General features: G+C 26.4%; 1 protein-coding gene and 1 pseudogene across 2 annotated transcripts; one reads left to right on the forward strand and one right to left on the reverse strand.

Moving 5' to 3' along the window:
• Positions 1-1,893: 1,893 nt before the first annotated feature.
• LOC114375426 (alcohol-forming fatty acyl-CoA reductase-like) lies at positions 1,894-10,122 on the reverse strand. Of its 2 annotated transcripts, none has more exons than XM_028333204.1 (10): positions 10,024-10,122; positions 9,828-9,931; positions 9,213-9,415; positions 8,895-8,995; positions 8,065-8,257; positions 5,687-5,848; positions 5,136-5,217; positions 4,738-5,016; positions 2,189-2,316; positions 1,894-2,101 (listed from the first exon to the last, which is right to left on the reverse strand). In XM_028333204.1, the coding sequence occupies exons 1-10, from the start codon at positions 10,100-10,102 to the stop codon at positions 1,948-1,950; spliced, it is 1,485 nt and encodes a 494-aa protein (XP_028189005.1). In that variant the 5' UTR covers positions 10,103-10,122; the 3' UTR covers positions 1,894-1,947. The 2 variants fall into 2 exon arrangements, with proteins under 2 accessions (XP_028189005.1, XP_028189006.1); XM_028333205.1 differs by having other exon boundaries at positions 2,021-2,101; positions 2,185-2,316.
• Positions 10,123-10,834: 712 nt separating this feature from the next.
• LOC114372973 lies at positions 10,835-12,252 on the forward strand (annotated as a pseudogene).
• Positions 12,253-21,912: the final 9,660 nt, after the last annotated feature.

Here is a 21,912-nt window from a genome sequence, read left to right on the forward strand (position 1 = left end):
TACTCATATGGAACAGTGCTATCAAGGGTCTTGATGATGCTCCACAGCCTAAATCAAAGGCTCTTGCTAGGTGGATTTTCGTCAAGGTATGTCATTTACATAAAACTTCCACTTATATATATTTCTTTATGTGTCTGTACACTAGTTGTTTAATTAATATCCAAATTTCATTATGTATTTAGTGTAATAGACAAAAAGGAACTATTGAGTGCGGCTACTATGTCATGCGCTGGATGTCCACCATCATTTTAGGAACTTTTAGAAATAATTGGGAAGCGGTAAGTTTATTTCAAAGAAAATCAATTTATTTATAATTTGTATTACATTATTAACTTATTATGATTTATTTCATCATGCAGTATTTTAACGATCCTAGACCATTGGAGCCAGAGAGATTAAAAACATTGTGGATCCAGTGGGCACAGTTTTATCTCCGAATTAGAGATCAGGCCTAGGATTTAGGGACATTTTTTAACATTTTTTACATTTTTTACATTTTCTATGTAACATGAACATTGAATTCATTTGATGATTGTTCTTTATAATAAATCAATTATTTGATGTTTATTATCATTAAAACTGCTTGAAAGCAGAATAAAATGTTTATTTGTTGTGAATTGGGCCTCCTGAAATTGCATTTAACAGGTACAATTTTGAGTTTACTGTAAAAACAGAAAGTATATATAAAAAAATACTTCAAAACAACATCGGTTATTAACAAAAACCGATGTTAATATCATAACCAACATCGGTTATAATAGAAAATCGATGTTAACGTTTGTATATTAACATCGGTTATTTGAGTATAACCGATGTCAACGTCTGTATTTTAACATCGGTTATCTGTGGATAACCGATGTCAACTATTGTACATTAACATCGGTTAATTATAAATAAAAGATGTGAATATTGCGCCGTTAACATCGGTTATGTACAAATAACCGATGTTATACACAAAGAACTACACTAAATAAGTGTATGCATCATCAACGTTGACATCGATTTTCTAGCAAAACTGATGTTAAGTGCATATATTAACATCGGTTTTTTTAGAAAACCGAAGTTAAACTAACATATTAACATCGGTTTTACTGAAAAACCGATGTTAACGTTCATCATGCGTACATTTTTTTTGCTGTTGTTCATTGTGTTTAACATCGGTTATTTAGAGAACCGATGTTGTCACATGTATGTTAACATCGGTTCTCCAAAACCGATGTTAACATTCATATATTCAACATCGTCACTTTCAACATCAATTTTAGAACCGATATAGAATGTTCTAAATAACCGATGTTGAAAGTGTATTTTCTAATAGTGAGTATAAGAGAAAGGCAAGTTCTGCTAAAGCTTGACACAGAGGAATAGAAGTAGTTAGCTTGAGATTTTGATCACTCTTAGACATGTCATATGAACTTTTAATGAAATCACACAACTAATCAGATCTATGATTTCCCTCTTCGAAATGACCATAAAAAATGGAAATAAGACAAACACTGCCAAACTAATTCTATCTCTTTTCATGATCACAAACGGCATATCTACTTCTTTTTTTTTTATCAGTATCTTCAATTTATGTATGAGATAGCAAACCATCAATTAATTTTTTGTGTGAAACAGAATAATATTGATAAACAAAATCTTATTCCAAATATGATCTAATTTGTAGTTTTTATTTCTAACAGATTTGTAGTCTACATCACATGAATTTCATATTATTACAGCTTTATTTTATAAGCAAATTAAATTATATTAAAGCATAAAAAAAATACCAGTAACACTCAAAAGGTCAATTACAAGCAATACCGGTAGCACACGCACACGCATATATATATATATATATATATATATATATATATATATATATATATATATATATATATATATATATATATATATATATATATATATATATATGCGAACATAAGAGCTATATATTATTACATCTTACTTAACAACATACTTCACGAGTCCAGGAATGTGGGCGTTTAACACATAGTCCATCCAATCAATGTTCCTGGGATCAAAGTTAAATCTCCCAAGATCATCTCCTGCTTTGTTTTTTGCCATCCGTAAAATTTCTGCGTTCTTGTCATCAAAGCTGTTTCCACAAAACGATCGAAGATTAACAAAACAATAAATACTATGTTTGAAACAGTAGCTCAGTTTAGGAGTGTTTCGTACTTACGTGCCCTCAAATAGGAGATAAGGTTTATAAAGTCTTGTTATTTTCATCAATGTTTGGAGTTTTCGTTGACTTTCCATGTGAAAATCATCGTAACAATGGCAACATACCTTACTCACCACATTTAATCCCTTCAAAGTAGATCAAGGAAAAGAAAATAATGAATCGAAAAGCAATAAGGAAGGCAAAGAGAGCAAAATAACAAAGAAATTTAATTTATTGTTTTAGCTCATGTAATAATAATAATTGTTGTTGAACATGTCTTAGATGCTGTCAAGATAGTTTTGATTTTTAATTTGAATTAGTTATTCTCCTGCTATTGTAGCAGTTCCTAAAATAGTTGAGTATAATCTTTTTATTCAGTTATTTTAAATATATTTAAATATAAAATTTATTCAATAAAAAATTATGTCAATTGTTCCAAATTAAACTCACGTTTTTTTTTCTTCTCTCTTATGTTTTTTTTCCTTAAATTAGAACCAACAATTGGTATGTAGAGCTATCTTCATGAGAGACGTGTAAAATGGATGTTGAATCTAATTTCTCTTAAATTGCTCTTTCTATCTTTGATGGGGAGAGTTATGACCTTTGGAAAGTGAAAATAAAGTCCTACATGGAATCTTTTGAATTGTGGGATGTTGTGAAAGAGGATTATGAAGTGTTTTCGCTGTCTGAAAACATGGCCCAAATAAAACATCACAAGGAGAAAAAAAGTCAAGAAGGCGAAGGCAAAGACATATCTATTTATTGGTGTTTCTTAGATGATCTTCACCAAGATCATGACTTTTGATTCACCTAAAGAAATTTGGGATTATTTAAAGGAAGAGTATGAAGGGGATGAGCACGTTCATGACATACAAATGTTAAACCTAATGAGAGAATTTGATGTGCAAAAGATGAAGGAATCCAACACAATTAAAGGATACTCAGACAGATTGCTAGGCATCTCTAACAAGGTTAGATAACTAGGTACTACATTTGCATATTCCGGAATTGTTGAAAAAAAATTGGTTACAGTACCTGAGAGATATGAAGCATCAATAATCATTTTGGAGATTACAAAGGATCTGTCCAAGATCTCGTTGACAGAGGTGATACATGTCTTGCAAGCCCAGGATTAGAGAAGATTGATGAGGAAAGAATCAAGAATTGAAGGAGTTTTATCAGCCAGGTACCAGAATGCAACCAAATACAAGAAAAATAAGAACTTTGATGGAATGGGATCAAGTTCAACATCAACCAATGCAAAAGGAAATTGGAAGAAATTTTATCCGTCTTGCTAACACTGTAGAAAGAAAGGACATCCTCCATTCAGATGTTAGAAAAGACCTGATGCTAAGTGCAGTCAGTGTAATCAAATGGGTCATGAAGTTGTTATTTGCAAAAACAGGAATCAATCACATAATGAAGCTGCAAAGGTTGTTGATCCGAAGGAGGAGTACCTCTGCTACATATTTCTCTAGTATTAAATCAAGTCAAAATTGGCTTATTTATAATGGCTATACTAACCACAGGACAAACAATAAGGATTTATTCCAGGAACCGAGCAATATAAGTACATTGAAGGTTCGAGTTGGAGATGACAAATTTATCACTATGAATGAAAAGGAAACTATAGTAATCTCAACCAACAGAGATACAAATCTCATTTATGATATGTTGTATGTTCCTGAAGTTGATCAGAAATTGTTGAGTGTTGGACAACTAGGTGAGAAATATTATAAAATGTTGTTAAAAAAAAATTTATTTTATTAAAGATGTAAAATGCAAGGATTTTCTCAAAGTATAAATGAGAGAAAAAAGCTTTGCTTTAAATCCATTGGAGGAGGAACAAATTATTTTTTCAATAAAAGAGAATATCACTCAATTGTCTCATAAAAGGCTGAAAGCTAAAGAAAAACAAGTAATTCTAAAATAGCAGTCCCAAAGTAATTCAATTGAACAAAAATTTGAGCTATTGCACAAGAGCATACAAACAAAAAGATACACTTAAAGCTGAAAGATGAAAGAATTGAGCATAATGAGAAGTGTTTAAAGTCCTTGACTAAAAACCTGAAAGCTGAAAATGTCAAGGGTCAACACATGTGAAGGAATTGAAGCAATAATTTTCAGTAATGTAAATCAATAGGTTAAATTTCTGAAGAAGATATCCAAGGAAAGGAGAAGTGCTGTTGAATGGGTCTTAGATGTTGTCAATGTCGTTTTGATTTTTAATTTGAATTAATTGTTGTGTTATTAATGAATAAGTCAGTGTCAAGTTTTAAATTAGTTTTTATTTTGTTTTTGAATCATCATTAGGCAGTAACATACCTAAAATAATGAAATATGATTTTTTTTTATTTAATTATTTTAAATGTATTTAAATATGAAACATATTCAATAAAAAAATTATGACAGTTGTTCCAAATTAAACTCACATTATTTTTTGTTATTTTTCCTCCTCTGCTACGTGTTTTCTCAAATTAAAACCAAAAATAATAATAATAGTATTTATAAACTTTATTTCTCTAGCATAAAATTATTTAATTGATGAAGAAACTTGAGGTTCAAACCATTAGAGGTAGCACGTATCGAATCTTCATGTATCTTTCAAATGAACTCATACTAGAGATCCACGTAACTTTGTTGGAGATAGCCACGGGTTTTCCATTTTTGTTGATCAAAGGATTTTTTGTGAAGTATTGATAGGCTACATCCTCAAGATCGGAAATTGTGAATGGATTTCTCAACGAAGAACCAATATGGTAAAGCAATGTCTTGGAAAGGCTCTTTGAATATTGAGCCTCTAATAATGCTATTATCATGGAATTTATCACCATGTCAGCTGGTATCTGCATGCATAATGATCATTTCAATTATTCATTTTTAAAAGTGAATTCATAATCATTTGTATGTAAAAAAAATGAGAGAAAGTAAGGGAAAAATGAAGAATAAATTATGGATAACTTGCCGCGTCGATAATTGTATTCCGACGACCAACCGATCTTCTTAATTTTCCTTTACCGTACAAGACAACAAAAACATCAACCGTTCTGCAATCACGTGATTAAATTATTACAGAATAATTATACTCTTATATTCACTTCCTAAACAATGTTATGTGTGTACACCAAAACTTGCTAGTTTATATTACGAGAGAAAAAGAAGTAAAAGAAAGATACCTATATTTGTTTTTATCCAAATTTCTTCTTGATTTATTATTATTATCACACTTCTCTTTTATATAATTTATGTCCTAATTTTTTTTCTCGTCCCTCTCTTCATATCTCTATGACACACATCTATTATTTTTTCTATTTTTCTATTTTTATATATATTTGTATCTCCCTTTTCTTTCCATCCATACACTCAAAAAGTGGGATATATATGTTGAACATTTATTTTCTTCTTATCTATCATTTTTTATCATATTTGTATTTCTTTTCTTTTCTTTTCTATCTCTCTTTTTTCCAACCCTATACACTCCAAAATGGGTGTTTAAATCATTCTCAAAACACATACCTCACACCTTCAATCCAACCGGGGAATGGTTCAGAGTGAGTGCTGAGTACTGTAGTAGGGCGTGCGATGATCAAAGGTACATCACCTTTCATATTGAACAAAATCATCTCTCCCATCGCTTTTGTAAATACATAGGCATTTGGCCATCCGTGTAAATTTGCCCTGAAATTGATTTTTGGAAAACATATCAGCTCATAATTAGTTTACGTTTGGATAAATTTCTTAATAAGTATTTATAAGAGATCAAGAAAATAAAAAAAGTAAAATAAATTAAGTTTCCTCCATAAACTAAAAAGAAAGGAATATTCAAACCTCTTAAACTTTACCCTTTTGAAAATATATATCATAAATTTTAATTTTAATTAATTCTTAAACTTTACTCTTTTTATAAATAGATATTATGAACTTTAATTTTATTCATACTAGTTCATTGATAAACTTTCTTTCTAAATAAACTTTACCAATTGATCCTTTTGCAAAATGGGTAAATTATAAGGATCAATTGGATTGAAATTAATTTTCAAGGTGTCACTTTATAAAGAAGATAAAGTTTAAGGATCAATAATAATAAAATTAAAATTTATGGTTTCTATTTATAAAAAGGGTTTAAAAATTAATTAAGACATAATTAAAATTTATGATGTCTATTTACAAAAAGGATCAAGTTAATAGTGTGCTTTAATTAATACTTCTTTCCCTAAATATTATTTATCCGTTAACTTTTATCTACAATTCATTTATTCGTATATTAAAATATAATAAAAATGAATTTAGAATATAAAAAAGGAACAACATTAAAAAAAGTTTTTATTTATTTTTTTATTCTGAATTTTATTATGTTTTAATGTTTTGAAAAGTAATTTTAATAAACTAACGAGATTAAAATAAATAAATAAATGGTTGAAATATTTTCTATGTTAATTAATAATTTAACCTCAATTCAATACAATATTTATAAATTAAAAGGGGTAATTTTAAGATTAATTAAGACAAAAATGAAATTTATATGTCTATGTTTAAAAAGAGATAAATTTTAAAAATTAATTGATACAAAATTAAAGTTTAAGGTAGTTATTTACAAAGGAGATAAAGTTAAAAAAATCATTTAAATGATACTAATGTTTAGAGTGTCTATTTGCAAAAGTGATACGCTTTAGAGAGTTGGATACTCGTTTTCAAACATTAAAATTACTTTGCGCATGGATTTCAACTTTTATAAATTGTTTTTTTAATTTCTCAAAAATAAAAAATAAAAACTGATTTTAACATATATACTTTCTCCATCTCAAAATAATTGTTGTCTTATGTTGTTATCTGTCATTAATTTTATAAGAAATATAAGTCAAAAAAAGTTATGGGTTAATTAACTTTTTTAATTCCTAAACTTTTTTCAAATTTGTTTAGTCCCCAAATTTTAGTTTAACTGATTAAGATTCTTCAACTTTTTTATTAAGGTTGTTAGTTCTTAAATTTTTATTTGACTAGTCAAAATCTTTAAACTTTTATAAATTTATGTTTTTGGTACCTAAACAAAAGTTTAAATCTATTATTTTTATTTATTTATTGAGATTTCAAGAATTAAAATCTAAATTTTTTAAAAGTTTAGAAACTAAAAATCTTAATAGAAAAAGTTAAGAATCTTGATGAATAAAAAAAAATTAGGGACTAAAAATTTAGTTAATCCAAAAGTAATTAATTAATGTTACATTAAAAATCTAAAATGACAATAATTTTTTCTCTTACATGACAATTATAATGGGATAGAGATATTCCCTATGGTCTCAAATACTCTCTCAATTCTTACTTATAAAATTCAAATTTAAGACAATATTTGTTCCTTTTTATGTGACTCTAATCTAAAGTGTTTCTTGTATTAATTATTTTTAGACTAAAAATACTTATACTTTAAAGAAGAGAGAGAATGTATTGACAAATTATTATAAGAAAGATGTATTAATTACAATGATAATTTGGAAAAAAGTTATAAAGTTAAGATGAATTATTGTTATTAATTAAATTAATTATTGTTTTTAATTTTAATGAATTAAGTAATTTCATCTTATAAATAGTAACATATGAAGTATAAAGAAAAAAAAAACATGAGAGACTAATTAAGAAAGTTAGTTAATCCCATTTAATTGTGTTAATTTTAATTAAAAATATTTTTTTTTAATTTTTCTTTCATTGAAACTTGATATTACGAATAAGAAAAAATCATTAAAATTAAAATTAAAATAATTGAATTTTATTATATTTAAAAAAATAGTATTTTTTTTTCTTAAATTTGAGATAAGAGGAAGCAGTGCTTAAAGAGAAAGTGGGACTGAGATGGAAATAACTATTTTGGAAGAAAAAGAATAACAGATTCCACGAAACACCTTATAATTCCAAGGTTTTTCATGACCGATGTGGCTGTTTGTTCACCAGCATTTTGTGCCCGGAGCTCCTCCATTTTTTCCTCAATTAGCAGTTTTTCAACGTTGATGTCTAATGTTGAGGACCTATTTGGGGTCTGACCCATGTGAAAAGGCTCCTCAGGTACTAGTCCTTTGGCCTCACCGCATACGTAAGCTGAAACAGAAATGTCAAGGTAATGATCAATAATGCATGGATATAAAGGAACTTTTTATAGAAGCAAATTTATGTAAAACAAATACTACTTTTATATCCAAATTTAAGAAATGTAATATAACCAACATAACAGAACAAAACACGATAGAATCTTCTTTTTGCTAAGCATCACCTTAGTTTGAATATTAACGAATTAATTTCAAGTTTTCTTAAAAGAAATTTTACTCATCAGTTACGGATTTGCTATAAAGATCAGAAAGTAAAGAAACTTGAAAAAAAAAACTAGCATGAACAATTTATTCTTATATACAGGCAGTCACACGGACCTATATTTTAATAAAGTTACATATATTTATCTTAAAAATTTATATTTTAAATTTTTTTAACTTTATATGTCTGAACCTCCTAACTTATTTTTATGTGAGAATGTATAAATAAATGCATTCACTTTTTTTAATAAAATTATATATATTTATTTTACAATTTTATACTTATACCTTTTATTTTTTATGTGTTTGAATCTATTGTTTTTTTTCTCTTTTATATTATTAGATTTATTTTTTTAAAATAGATTGTGTCCATTAGTTCTAAGTCAAGATCCGGCACTCATACAAGCTCATCGAAGCTTTTTACATACCAGTAGATAAGTGGAGAAGAATTTGCATTTTACTACAGTTCTTAGCGAAGTTCAGAGCATGAAGAGCTCCCATCGTGTTTATGCTCATTGCAATATCAAATCTGTAAAAAAGAAAGAAAAAAAAAAGCACAAATTAATAATATATTTATAGAAAATAATTTTCATTTTTTGCCATAGGACTATATATTAAATATTGATATATACTAAATCATATTCATATTTATCGTTATGTATTTTTTAATTAATTCTCTGGGTGCAAAACAAGCAGCGTGAATAATTGAGCACATGTGACATGACTAATCTTATATACTATATAACCTCTCGTCAAACTTGGTAGCAGCAGCAGCGTGAACTATGATATCTATATCTTCCCACATCTTTTCCCTTAGGTTTAGGTCTTTAAGTCCCAAGTTCTCAAGAGAAACATCGCCAGCAACAGCCAACACTTTCTCGGATATGAAGGAGCCAAAATCTGCACCCCACATTTCTCGTACCACCTTGAACAAGTCCTTCGCCAAAACCTAATATATATTTAACGTGTGGAGATAATTAAGAAGAAATTATTATTACGGTCTGTATGACTATCTAATAATATTGCTCCCGTCCCAAAATAATTATTGTCTTAGCTGTTTTACACATATAAAAAAATAATAAATAATTAAAAAGAATAATAATTTTATAAAATTAATGTTACATTATCATTAATTCATTTTAGATGTTATAATTTATCATTAATATATAAGAAATATAAATAAAAATGTAATTAATGTTACACTAAAAAATTAAAATAATTATTATTTTAAAATAATTTTTTTACACGATAGTTATAATGGAATGGGAAAAAGTATAACTTTTTTCTTATCACCAAGACTCAATGTAATTTCAAGGTACTACACTACTACTACTATTAAATAGTTAAAGAGAATTTCATACCTCATCGTGCAAGCGTTGGGTAGCTATATGAGGATTTTCTGCTCTTAGAAGAAGGTATAACTTTTTTATGTTTGGTTGAACCCTTAATATCTTCTCCACGAAAACTGCATTATATAACAACAGCAGCCAGAACAACATTAATTAATCCTCTCTTATAAAAAAATATAACTAGTGTGAGAGATAGAAGAAGACATACGTTTTGCTAAGAATCCCGTTGCACCGGTAACTAAAATGGTTTTTCCCTTTAGAAAGTCGTGAACACTTGCTAACTCCATATGTAGAGTTCTACAGCTAGTTAATGATGACTTTGCCAATTGGCACCAAAACCATATCCATATATAGAGAAAGAATAATGTTAAATGTCCACCTCATTAATTTTAGGGTGGATTAGAGTGATGAAAGAGAGAGCAAGAGGGGGAAAAATAAAACATATAATAATAGATATAATATGCTATATAAATGAAAAAAAAAGAAAAAAAAAAGTAAATATAAGTTATAAGATGATAAAATATATATTTATACTTAAACATGAAAAAAAGTAGAATAATCATTGGTACTTTGCTAAACAACTAAATTATAATTATAATGAAAATAAAAATAAAATAAAAACAAGAGTTCACTATTAAAAAACTCCTTTTATGATGTAATCTCAACGACGGTTATTGAAAAATCGTCGTCCTTTGTATAGATGTTGCAATTTTGTAAATATCAGTATATTACTAACATTTCAAAAATGATTTTTGCAAAATCGTCTTTGAATTTTGACAATTTTAAAAATTAAATGTGAGTCATTCCTCTCCTTTCGCATGCTCTCTCCTCTTTCCAATACCCTTTCTCTTCTCCCCCAATACCCTATCTCCTCTCATTCATCTATGTGTTTAGCATGCTATGGTTGAGCAAACTATCTCTCTCCATTCCCCAATAAATCAAAATCAAATAAAAATCTCTCTCTCCACTCGTGCACTCTAATAGAGGGATAGAGCATGTGTGTTTGAAAGAAGATAAGGATGACACAGCAAGTGGTGGTGACCAACTGTGATGGATGCATTACTGTTGGGAAGGGCTGGAGAGGCATCGGCAACGAAGAAGAGCAGAACCCGGCAGTGATTGAACAGGTGGATCTAGTGGTTCGACGTCCATGCTTGCCCATTGTGGTCTGCCGCAACACACGCGACAACCTCAACTCTCTCTGCTCCTCTCTCTCCAGTCTTCCCTTCCTTTCGTCTTCTGCTCTGGTCTCTCTCAAACTTATTTTCTTCCTCGTAACTTCCTCGCGCTATAGTATTTTCCTAATTCGCTCTTGTTTCCTCCGTTTCCATTTTTCGTGTGTCAGTACAATGACCTTGGCAAAGACAAACGCACTTTTATCTTAGAGAAATTTTGACAGGTGACATCATGGTGGTACCAAATGACTCATGGTGGAGCACCGAATGAGGATGAGTTATCTCATATGATAATTGTAATAGACGTTTTCCTTCCTCTCTTTGCTTCTAGAGAATTTCCTTTGATCGCTCATCTTCTCATTAATTATTAGCTACCGACAAAGAAGGTCTTCCTCTTTTCTCTTTTCCTTTTTAAATTTTAATTTTAATTTTCTATAGTTGATGTAAACCATGAGAATGTTATGTTTACCACTTGAAGAATGTTGGTTTAGTGGTTCATGTGTTGTGAAATTAGTTTCCTTATTGTCTCTTCCTATCTTTTTTTTGTGTTTCCAATAAGAGACATATGGAAGGCGTTTGGCAACTTGTTTAACAACTGGTCCTTTTCTTATTGCCTACTTCTAGTTTTTTTAAGTGAGACAAAACTTAAATACAATTTCTTAGGTGTTGTTTTCCAATCATAATTGGAGTTTTGCCTTAGTAATTTGCACAATCCTTTAATGCAAACATTCATAACATAGACTACCAAGGTGAAATTCCAATTCTTATTGGAGAACACCATGAGCATTACCTTAGGAATTGCATCGAAGTTTTGTCCAAGTAAGTGTTAGTTTGTATTTTTGCATTGTTGCTAAGAATTCTCGCAACTGTGCAAATGGAATTGTCATTAATATGGTTGTTGGCGGGAAAGTGGTAACTCTAAAAAGCATAGAAGAAAGCAATAATATTGTCATGCAAGAAATGCCTATGCAAGTAAGTTTGCTTGCTAAGTGCTAACTCTTGTTAGTCGAATTTGACTATGTCTAGATCACATGGCATTCATCTCACTTTGATGGTTGAAGTTTATTCATATATTTAAGTTTGAGCAAGAAAGTTTTTCTTATATATTATTAGATGAAGCACTCTTTTTATTTTTTGTTTCTTTTTATTGACATTGGTCCTCCTACTTTTAAGTTACAATTGTATAAATGTCTTTTGTGATTCTTTAATTGGTCTTATAAATAGATATGTTAAACACATTGCAGATTCTTGAAATTTTATGAAGACAATATTATTGGTTGCGTTTGTGAATGGCTGAAGACTTGAACTCTCTCATTCCTTTGAATATTCTGAGTAGTCATTGCTACAAAGAAAATATATTGTTAAATTTTTCTTATTTCTATTTTGGACGTCTAGATTTTTATGCTAGATTACATCTTTTATTGGTTGTTTCAAACTAGAATACAAAAATTTGGTAGAGAAGACAAACTTCTTGGTCTTATCTTTCTTTGGAAATGTAAGAGTCATATATTGTTCAGCATTGTAAAAGGATATTTGAAAGGAGGAAGCAATTAAGGTCCAAGTTTCCCTCTCTATCTCTAAGAAAAGATTAACATGAACAACTTTTGTAATTATGTTTTTAAGTAGAAATTTAAAAGTGAATTGGAATACCAAACATATGATGAAATTTAAAAAGAAACTTCTCATGTATCAACTAAGCATTTATAATGCTCGACATGCAGTATTTGTGGTATAGGCATGGTTGTCAAACTCTAGAGTTAAATCGTAGACTCTTACGAGTTTAAGAGTTTACTTCAGTCCCACGAATTGACTCGGAAGCAAACTCGTTTTTGAGCAAACTCGGAGCAGACTTGTGGACTCGTGTAAACTCGTAAGAGTCTACGAGTTGACTCTAGAGTTTGACAACCATGCATAAGTGTTCAAAATTAAAGCATTTAAATAATTAAAAAAAACACAAATGTCTTCAAAGAAGCATGTCCAATCCTCTAATAGGATCATCTCCATGAATATCATCACTTTCTTCATCATCTCCATCTCCATTATCATCATCAAGATCTTCCTCAGATTGTGCATCATCATTAGGTTCCACAAAAATTAAATTATCTAGATCAAAAGCTTAAAATAGATATGAAATATGTTATATTAGAAATAGTTAAAACTTAAAATAATACACAAGCAAATTTTAAATCTGAGAAAGTTCAGAAATTATACATTTTCTTGGTGTTATTAAAGTTTCATTTTATCTTCTCTTTTGCATTTTCCATCTCCTCACATATGAAAAGTATAATTCTATTGAATTTCAGTAACAAGATTGATCCAACTCCAACATTGTAGGGTCAGTTGTTGTGTTTTGTAATAGACTAATATGAAGTATGAACTATGAACTATGAATTTATTGTCATATGTTTGCAAATTGGTGCATTTTGAATATATTTACTTATTATCCATATATTTTTTTTACGAAGTAGACTCTTACGAGTCTACGAGTCGACTCTACGAGTTGACTCGTAGAAGCTCTCACGAGTCTGCATAGACTCTCGATATTGATAACCTTGAGTATAGGTGTTTTTTAGTCTGGGCTCTTGGAGAGTTGGAGTCTTAGGTCCTCTTGATCCTATGTAAACTAAAATAAGGATCAAAATTTCAAAACATTTTTTTTGCTAATTTTTTATTGTCGAATTGAACGTCAAAACATGAAGAAACAAATATGAGGATTTGTTTTTTATTGCAATATTTTATTATTTTTTATACATGATATTTCATTATATTTTTGTTCGTGATATTTTATTGTTTTTTATACAAGTTTTTTTGCCAAACTTTTTTACTTAAACAAAATTTTCAAATAATAAAATCAAATTTTACCACTCGAATCTACCTATGTTTTCATAATTGGAGTACACAAAAATCACAAGTTGAGTCTCAATCAATATTCAATACCTGCATAAGTTGTTGGGCAACTTTTTCATTTCTTTTCCCTTTAGCTAAATGGCACATATACTTGTTTGTGATCGTAAGCCTTCCCCCCTCCCCCCAACGTGTTTTTCATTTCACTTATAGGAGAAAGAGGATAACATTTTTAATTTTTTTTAAAAAAATATTTTAAGACGGTTTTTAAAATTTTCTAAGACGATTTTCTGAAAAATCATTTTAGAAAGTCTACTTTCTAAAATAGTTTTTGAAAAAATCATCTTAGAATAATTAATTTTTAATTTTTTAAAAAAAAAATAATTCTAAGAGGGTTCTTCTAAAAACCGTCTTAGAAAGTTTTTAAGATAGTTTTTGGAAGAACCGTCTTAGAATTCTGAATTTTTTTTTAAAAAAAAATGTTTTAAGACAGTTCTAAAAGAAAATCATCTTAAAAATTATATCATTTTAAAACGGTTTTTTAAGATCATCGTGAAAATTTTTATTTTTCATAATGTTAACTACAAAGATGATTCAAGACCGTCTTCAAATTCTCCAAAATGATCATCAAAGATGGTTTTTTAGTAGTGAGAAATAGTGCACAATGTAGGGGACGAGTTGTTTTTGTCATCCAACAAACTATATTTTTTCTTTGAATGTTTTGAGATTTTCACTTTTATTTTTTTAATAAAATCGGTCTTAATCTCTCATGTTTTTGTCTTTACCTCAAATGTGTTGTTAAATGATGATGGGATCATTATAGATACGCGTGTTAATTTTTTTATTTATTGTGGTGGTTTAGTTTTTGCAGCTAAGAAGCCGCGAGAAAATGATAGGGACTCATTTAAAAAGGTATTGAACGATATTTGGCTAAAAGTAGCTGGAAAATTCTTCTCATTACAGTTTTCATTATTCTAAGCAACATTTCATCATTTTTGTTAAACAACACGGATTCAACAACGTTAATCAACTTTAAACTAAAAGATTAAACGCGATATCCCAAAATGAAACTAAAAGAGTTTCATCATTTACGTTCCCACTTCCAAACCCCCCAAAGCCTATCCCTTATCACAAACAAACACACCCCTTTAACCCATTCAGCTCGAATCAACATCTACTTCGAGTCCCATCGCATGAATTTTATTACTTTGTTAAAGTTTTAATTTTTTGTTAATAGATTCTTTGATTTGTGTTAGATTTGTGAGAACAGTAAATTTGCAGTGAAGTAATTTTGAATAGCCAATATCAAGTGCTCTTATTAAGCAGTTTTTGGAGATTTTTAACTCCCAAAAATTGTTCAATAACTATTAAATATTTTAATCAAGTAATTTTTTATAATTTTTAACCGTCAAAAACTTAATTATCGTATCATCATTTAACGGTTACACTTAACACTATGAATAAAAATATTAACGAACAAAAACATTAGAAACTTAGATTAATTAAAATTTTATTCACAGATTAAGAATAAAAACCTCAAAAAATTCAGTTACTAAAAATATAATTAACTCATATATATATATATATATATATATATATATATATATATATATATATATATATATATATATATATATATATATATATATATATAAGATCAAATTACACTAGAATTACATCAACAAATCCAGACCGTTAATATAAAATGATCCTGCGCTTTTATTATATCATAATATATAATAACTTTAATATATTTTATGCCATTGATCAATTATGTCTGATCATTCAATTAAATTATTGAATTATTTAATTGATTTTACGATTTATTTATTAGCACTGATATATTGTACGATTTATTTAATGTTCTACTTTAATTGTTCATAAAATTATTAACAAATTGTTTTTTCTTACAATTTTTCCCCAATAATATATATATATATATATATATATATATATAATAAAATTAATTTTAAAATATTTTATTGTACTCAATTAATTAACTATTATTATTAAATAATTTGAATTATTATTTTTTTATTTATCATGTTTCTTAACTATTATTTACATAAAATGTTAACAAACTATTTCTTTTTGCATAAAATTTTTCTTATCTATTATTTATTGTACTCTAGTTATGTTTAATATTTTTTATTTATTTATGTATATGATAATTATTATTAAATTTATTTATTTTATATTGATTGTTTCCATTGATTTCGAGTCTTATATCTATTACTAGTTTGGTTGAAATGAAATAAAATAAAATAAAAATATTTGAATTAAATTATTCGGTAGGCAAGAAAAGAAAAAATTAATATTAAATAAAAATATATTTTATTATTATTATTATTATAAGAGGGCCATAATGGATTATTATGGCAACAACGGGGCATGTGTAATAAAAAAAACAAGAGGTCATCAATTGTCCTTTCTTTTTTGTGTGTCTTTTCTCCTCTTTTATCTTCATTTCAACACTGAAATACTATGTTGCGGGATCTACTTATTGATTTCAAAACTTTTCTTGTATTTTATCCCAATCAAACAAACATTTTTTTTTTATGTTTACATTTTTTTTATTTCTCACACTTTCAGTTCAACCAAAGGAACTGTTAAAGCAGCATCCTTCTATTAACCGGAGTAAAGGGTACTCTGACACTTATCTATATTTAACAGATATATTGAGAAAGGATAATTAATACTAGAGAAATGGAACAGAGTTTGGTCATAATCTCATAGATATAGTAGGTCCACTAAAATATGTGGACAGATAACGGCAGGTAGAGCAAATTTATGGGAAATATCAGTTGAAATTTTTTTTTTTTAATGTCATTTTCGTCCTTTTATTTTTTTAATATGTCTTTTTAATTTTTTAATTTTTAATTGAGGCATTTTATTTTTTATTTAAAAAACTTCATAATTTTAGTCTATTTTTCAATTGAGATATTTTATTCCCTATTTTTAAAAAAAATTGTAATTTTAATTTTTGTGACTGATTTCAAACATTGATTTATATATTTTATCTACATTGAATAACACATGTTTGTTTATTATTTATCTGACGATTTTTTTTAAAAAATATTTAATTATTAACAAGTTTATTTTATGAATAAAATACACCGTAAACAAGTTTGACATTGATCAAGGAAATTAAAATTATAGATTTTTTTAAAAGTGAGAAATAAAATGTTTAAATTAAAATCATAGATTTTTTAAAATTGGATGACAATATGTCTCAATTAAAAAATAAAATAATTAAAATCACGAATTAAAAAAATAGGAAGATGAAAATTAAATTTTAGTAAAAAAAATTACCCTCTTAGGATAATTTACAGAGTATACAAGTCAAAGATTGTATTAATTAATATTTTCTCTTGTTTCTTTTTAATTGTCATATTTTTATTTATTTTTCATTGTAAAGTTCAATATCATAATAAGACCCAAGTTTTATTTATACTTTTTTTTATCAATTACTAAACTTTTACTTTTTTAAAAAAAAAATTCTAATTAATTTACACATATATTTATAATTATTGTGAAGTGGAAAGTAAAATGAGTAAAATAGAAAACAAAACTCTACAACTACTTTATTAGGAGGAAAAGTTTATTATTCCATTCATTCTTATTTATAAGACCTAAGTTTGAAATAATGTTTATTCCTTTTTATAAGATTTAATTTATAATGATTATTGTATTTATTATTTTTAGACTAAAAATATCCTAATTAAAAGAAGAAAGAGAATGTATTGACAAACAATTAGAAAAAAAATATTAATGACAATAATAATTGAAAAAAAATTATAAATTCAAGACAAATTTATTATTATCAATTAATTTAATTATTTTTCTTAATCTTCATGAATTAGGTAATTGGGTTTTATAAATAAGAATGAGTAACTAATTGTTGTAAGAGTAATTAATGCTTGACTTCTATATAAAAAAATGAGAGATCTATTTACTTTAAGAGAAACTCTTTTTATTTTTATTGTTCATTTTCTTAAGATGTGTAATGGTTAAAGAACTAAAAGAAATAACTATTTATTGTAAAAGCAATAGGAGAACACAAAAAAGTTATAGAAAATGTAATTTTACACATCTCAACAAAAAAAATATTTTAATTCTTTAATTAATGTTCTAAAAACACTAACTAGTGTTTTTATAAATAAAAAATGCAAATATTAACTAGGATCCTTAGAACTGGTTAAGAAAGTAAAAAAGGAAAATAGTTTTATTGAGATGCCTAGAAATGCATTTATTTATACTTTTTAAATATGTTATTATAGGATTTTAAATAATAAAAAAATCTTTTAAAATAAATTAGAAAGAGAAGGAGTAACAAGAATTTGGTACGCCATCACATTTAACAACCTAAGCAACTTAGCCGACAGCAACATGACTAATCCCCATCCCAAAAATCATTCACGAGTGAAAACCCTACCTGGCCACCTATGACACAAGGTAATGCACCCCAAAACCAAACCGTTAACTTCCAATTTAATGCATGAAGGTTTCTAAGTCAAAAGACACAAAACATAGTGTAATAAATTCCCAACTTAATTCTCTAACTAGGAGATATCTAGGAAATTTTTATTTCACACACAATTTTCCTTCCATCATGTCAGCCCATTTCAAGATAAATGGTATATTCAATTGTAATTTCATGTTGAAGCCAAAGATTAAATTTAAGATCTTAATTAAAAGATTCAATGTCAAATGTCAAATTATTTGTAGCAATAATTTTTTTATATATATAAATTTCCAACTTAAACATAGGGAAACCGAGACCACACCCAGCTAGTCACGCCTACTCTATGCTTAAGTCAATAGCCATCATGTGCATGACGTTTAGTGAAGGCAATCATGTTTTTGAGTATAAGATTAACATAAGGGTGAATTAATCACCTGTACCATGATTATTAATCTTATTCATTAGATTTTAAGAAAATGAATAATAATAATAAATAATTCTATAAAAAAATCATGAACAAGACATTTTTGTCTCCTAAAAATATATATTTTAAGTTGCTTAATCAATACCTTTAAAAACACTGGATAGTATTTTTCATATATATATATATATATATATATATATATATTATTGTCACAAAAATAATTAATACCATAACAAAATTGAATTATAAATTACTCTCTTACATCTAAAAATAAGTGACGTTGTAAATTATTTTATACAGAAAAAAGTTAATAATTAGATAAAACAATAATAATTTTATAAAATTAAGCTTAATATTAAAAAATTAAAGACTAAAATAACACCTATTAAAGGTATTACTAGAAAAAAAAATATTGCATTAAAAAGCTGATGATACTTATTTTAAAATGATGTTTTCATTCAAATATAACTTTTAAAACAATTAATATATCAAATTATTAGTTCACAAGAAATGACATATCTTTATAGATCTCTCTACCACTTTATAGAATGTATTTCTATATATGAATATATGAATATAACATTTCTAAAATATTAAATGTATTTATTTTTTATTTAATACGTTTTATACAATAGTAAAAAAAGATTTATTGAAAGATTATCTTTGTTTCTATATACAAGATTATTTCAAAAAAAATATTTCTATTTTTTTTTATAAGATTGCATTGATTACTTTTTAATTAAAATATCTTAATTACTTTTTAATTTTGAATCATTAAATAATAAATTTTGTAAATATATTTATTTCCCTCTCTGTTAAAAGGATCGATGGAGATAATTTCATAGTCATTCTCTTTCCACGCAGTGAAAAGTAATTAAGTGGAAAAAATTATACATCCGATCCTTATTAATATTTTCTTTGTTTCGGAATAATCGTCCGGAAAAAAAAAGTTTCAAAATAATTATTATTTTAGCTTTTTTAATGTAATATTATTTATTTTTTTCCAATTATATCACTTATAATATTAATGATAGACAACAAAAACTAAAAATACTCCATCTATCCTTAATTATAAGATCATTTTTAAAAATTTGTTTGTTCATTTTTATAAAACTCTTTTTTAATCTCTAAATGCATTAATTATTTTTTCTTATATATGTTTATTTAATTATTCTATCCCCAAAGCATTAACAAAAAATAAGTAAGTAAATAGAGAGAGAGTAAAAGGATAATTTTGAAATAATAGTACAAATAATTGACAAATTTAATGCAATATCTACTTTTGGTAAGAGATGTAAATGAGTTGTAATGGTCTTTTATAATGAGGGACAAAGGGAGTAAATTAATGATGATAGGATTATTCTTGTAAAATTGTTATTTTCTTTTATTATTTTTTTATCTATCTAAAATAACCCATGACAACAATTACTCCATCCATCTTAAATCATAGTTATCCTAGGTTGTTTTATACAAATTAAAAATAATAATAAATAGATGAAAGAAAATAATAATTTTATAAAATTAATCTTATATCAATATTAAATTATTTATAGATTTTGTTGTCCACCATTAACATTACAAGAAATATATGTGTCAAAACATAATTAATGTTACATTGAAAACCTAAAATAACAAATATTTTAGGATAATTTTTTTTTACACTACAATTATAATAAGACAAAAGTATAATGAGATGATGGGAGTATAAGGTCCAATTAACTAATTTATCATGATTAAGAAAATTAGTTAATGTTTTGATAACATTACATTTATCTTGATATTTTTTCCCAAAATTACTTACATAAACAAAACTAATAAATTTAACTGGTTATGTTTCTCTCACTATTTTATAACTGACTTTAATTAAGAGTATCTTTATGAAGAAAAAAATTAATGCAGAAAAGTTTTTAGATTGAACATTATAACAAAGATTAAACCACAATTTTAAGTCGGGCATTGTAATAAAAATCAGAACTATAATAATTGATACCAATTATCTAAGGGAGTGTTTGGTTTAGATAATAAAAAATAAAAGAGATTTTTTAATTAAGGTAAAGTATAAAAAGTGTAGATTCCAAAAAAAGTACAAATTTTTTCTTTAATATTATTTCTCTGTTAAAAAGCAAACACACCATAAAGGTTAATTTTAGAAACATAATGCATTTTTTAATGCTAATGTCTTTTTTTTGTCTTTAACTGAGTCAACTATTTCCCTCAAAATAAAATAAAAAAGTTAAAAAAAAACTTGGGCACTAAATTTTCTAGATCTGGTCAATTAAATAAAGGAGTCTATGTCCTAAATATAGTAGGGTCTAGGTAGGGAAATATTAATGCATGCAAATAATTGAAGTTCACAAACCTAACTTCGATATTTCGAACCATAAGATATGCTCATTAATGATCAACCACTTAATCTTAAATGTTAGTTTGAAAATCTCTATGAACAATTTGATGACACGAATGCCAAAATTATGCAATCAATATAAAGTACTTTCCTTGTTTATTCTCCCTTCAGATTTGAATATATGCCAAATAAAAATATAATCAAATTTTAATTAATTTTATTCTATTTAATTAGTCTGTATCTAAAATATATTTTATTTAATAGGATTTTTAATTTTAATTACTCTTTTTTATATCAAATTCCAATAAAAGATGATTTAGGAAAATAACTTATTTTAAATTAAGATTGATGTAATTAAATATTTTTAAACAATTTTCTTAGTTAATGTGAAATAATTTTTTTATTTATATTTAAATTCAGAGAGAGTAAAATTTATGCGATCAATATAAAGTACTAGTAGTATAACTAATAAAAAAATGCTTTATTTATAACTTATTTTAATTTGTAATTATTGATATTTTACACAAATTAAGAAATATTTAATTTATATAGATTTAGAATAAAGTATTTTTATTTATCATTCTATAAATTTTTATATTGTTTTCAATTACTTTATGTATAACTTATTCTAATTTATAATTATTGATATTTTGTTCTTTAAATTTATCAGAAATATCAATAGTATCAAGCACATGTCCCATGTACAGCATTTTGATAGAATGGTGTTCTTTTTCAATGAAAATGTCACTAAGAAATAGTACTGATATTCCATTACAAATATCTTGTAAGAATTAAAGTTTTATAGGTAATCCTTTTAATCATTCTACTATATGTAAGGTATTGCT

This window comes from Glycine soja, chromosome 11, assembly GCF_004193775.1.
Source record: "Glycine soja cultivar W05 chromosome 11, ASM419377v2, whole genome shotgun sequence".
Lineage (NCBI taxonomy): Eukaryota > Viridiplantae > Streptophyta > Magnoliopsida > Fabales > Fabaceae > Glycine > Glycine soja.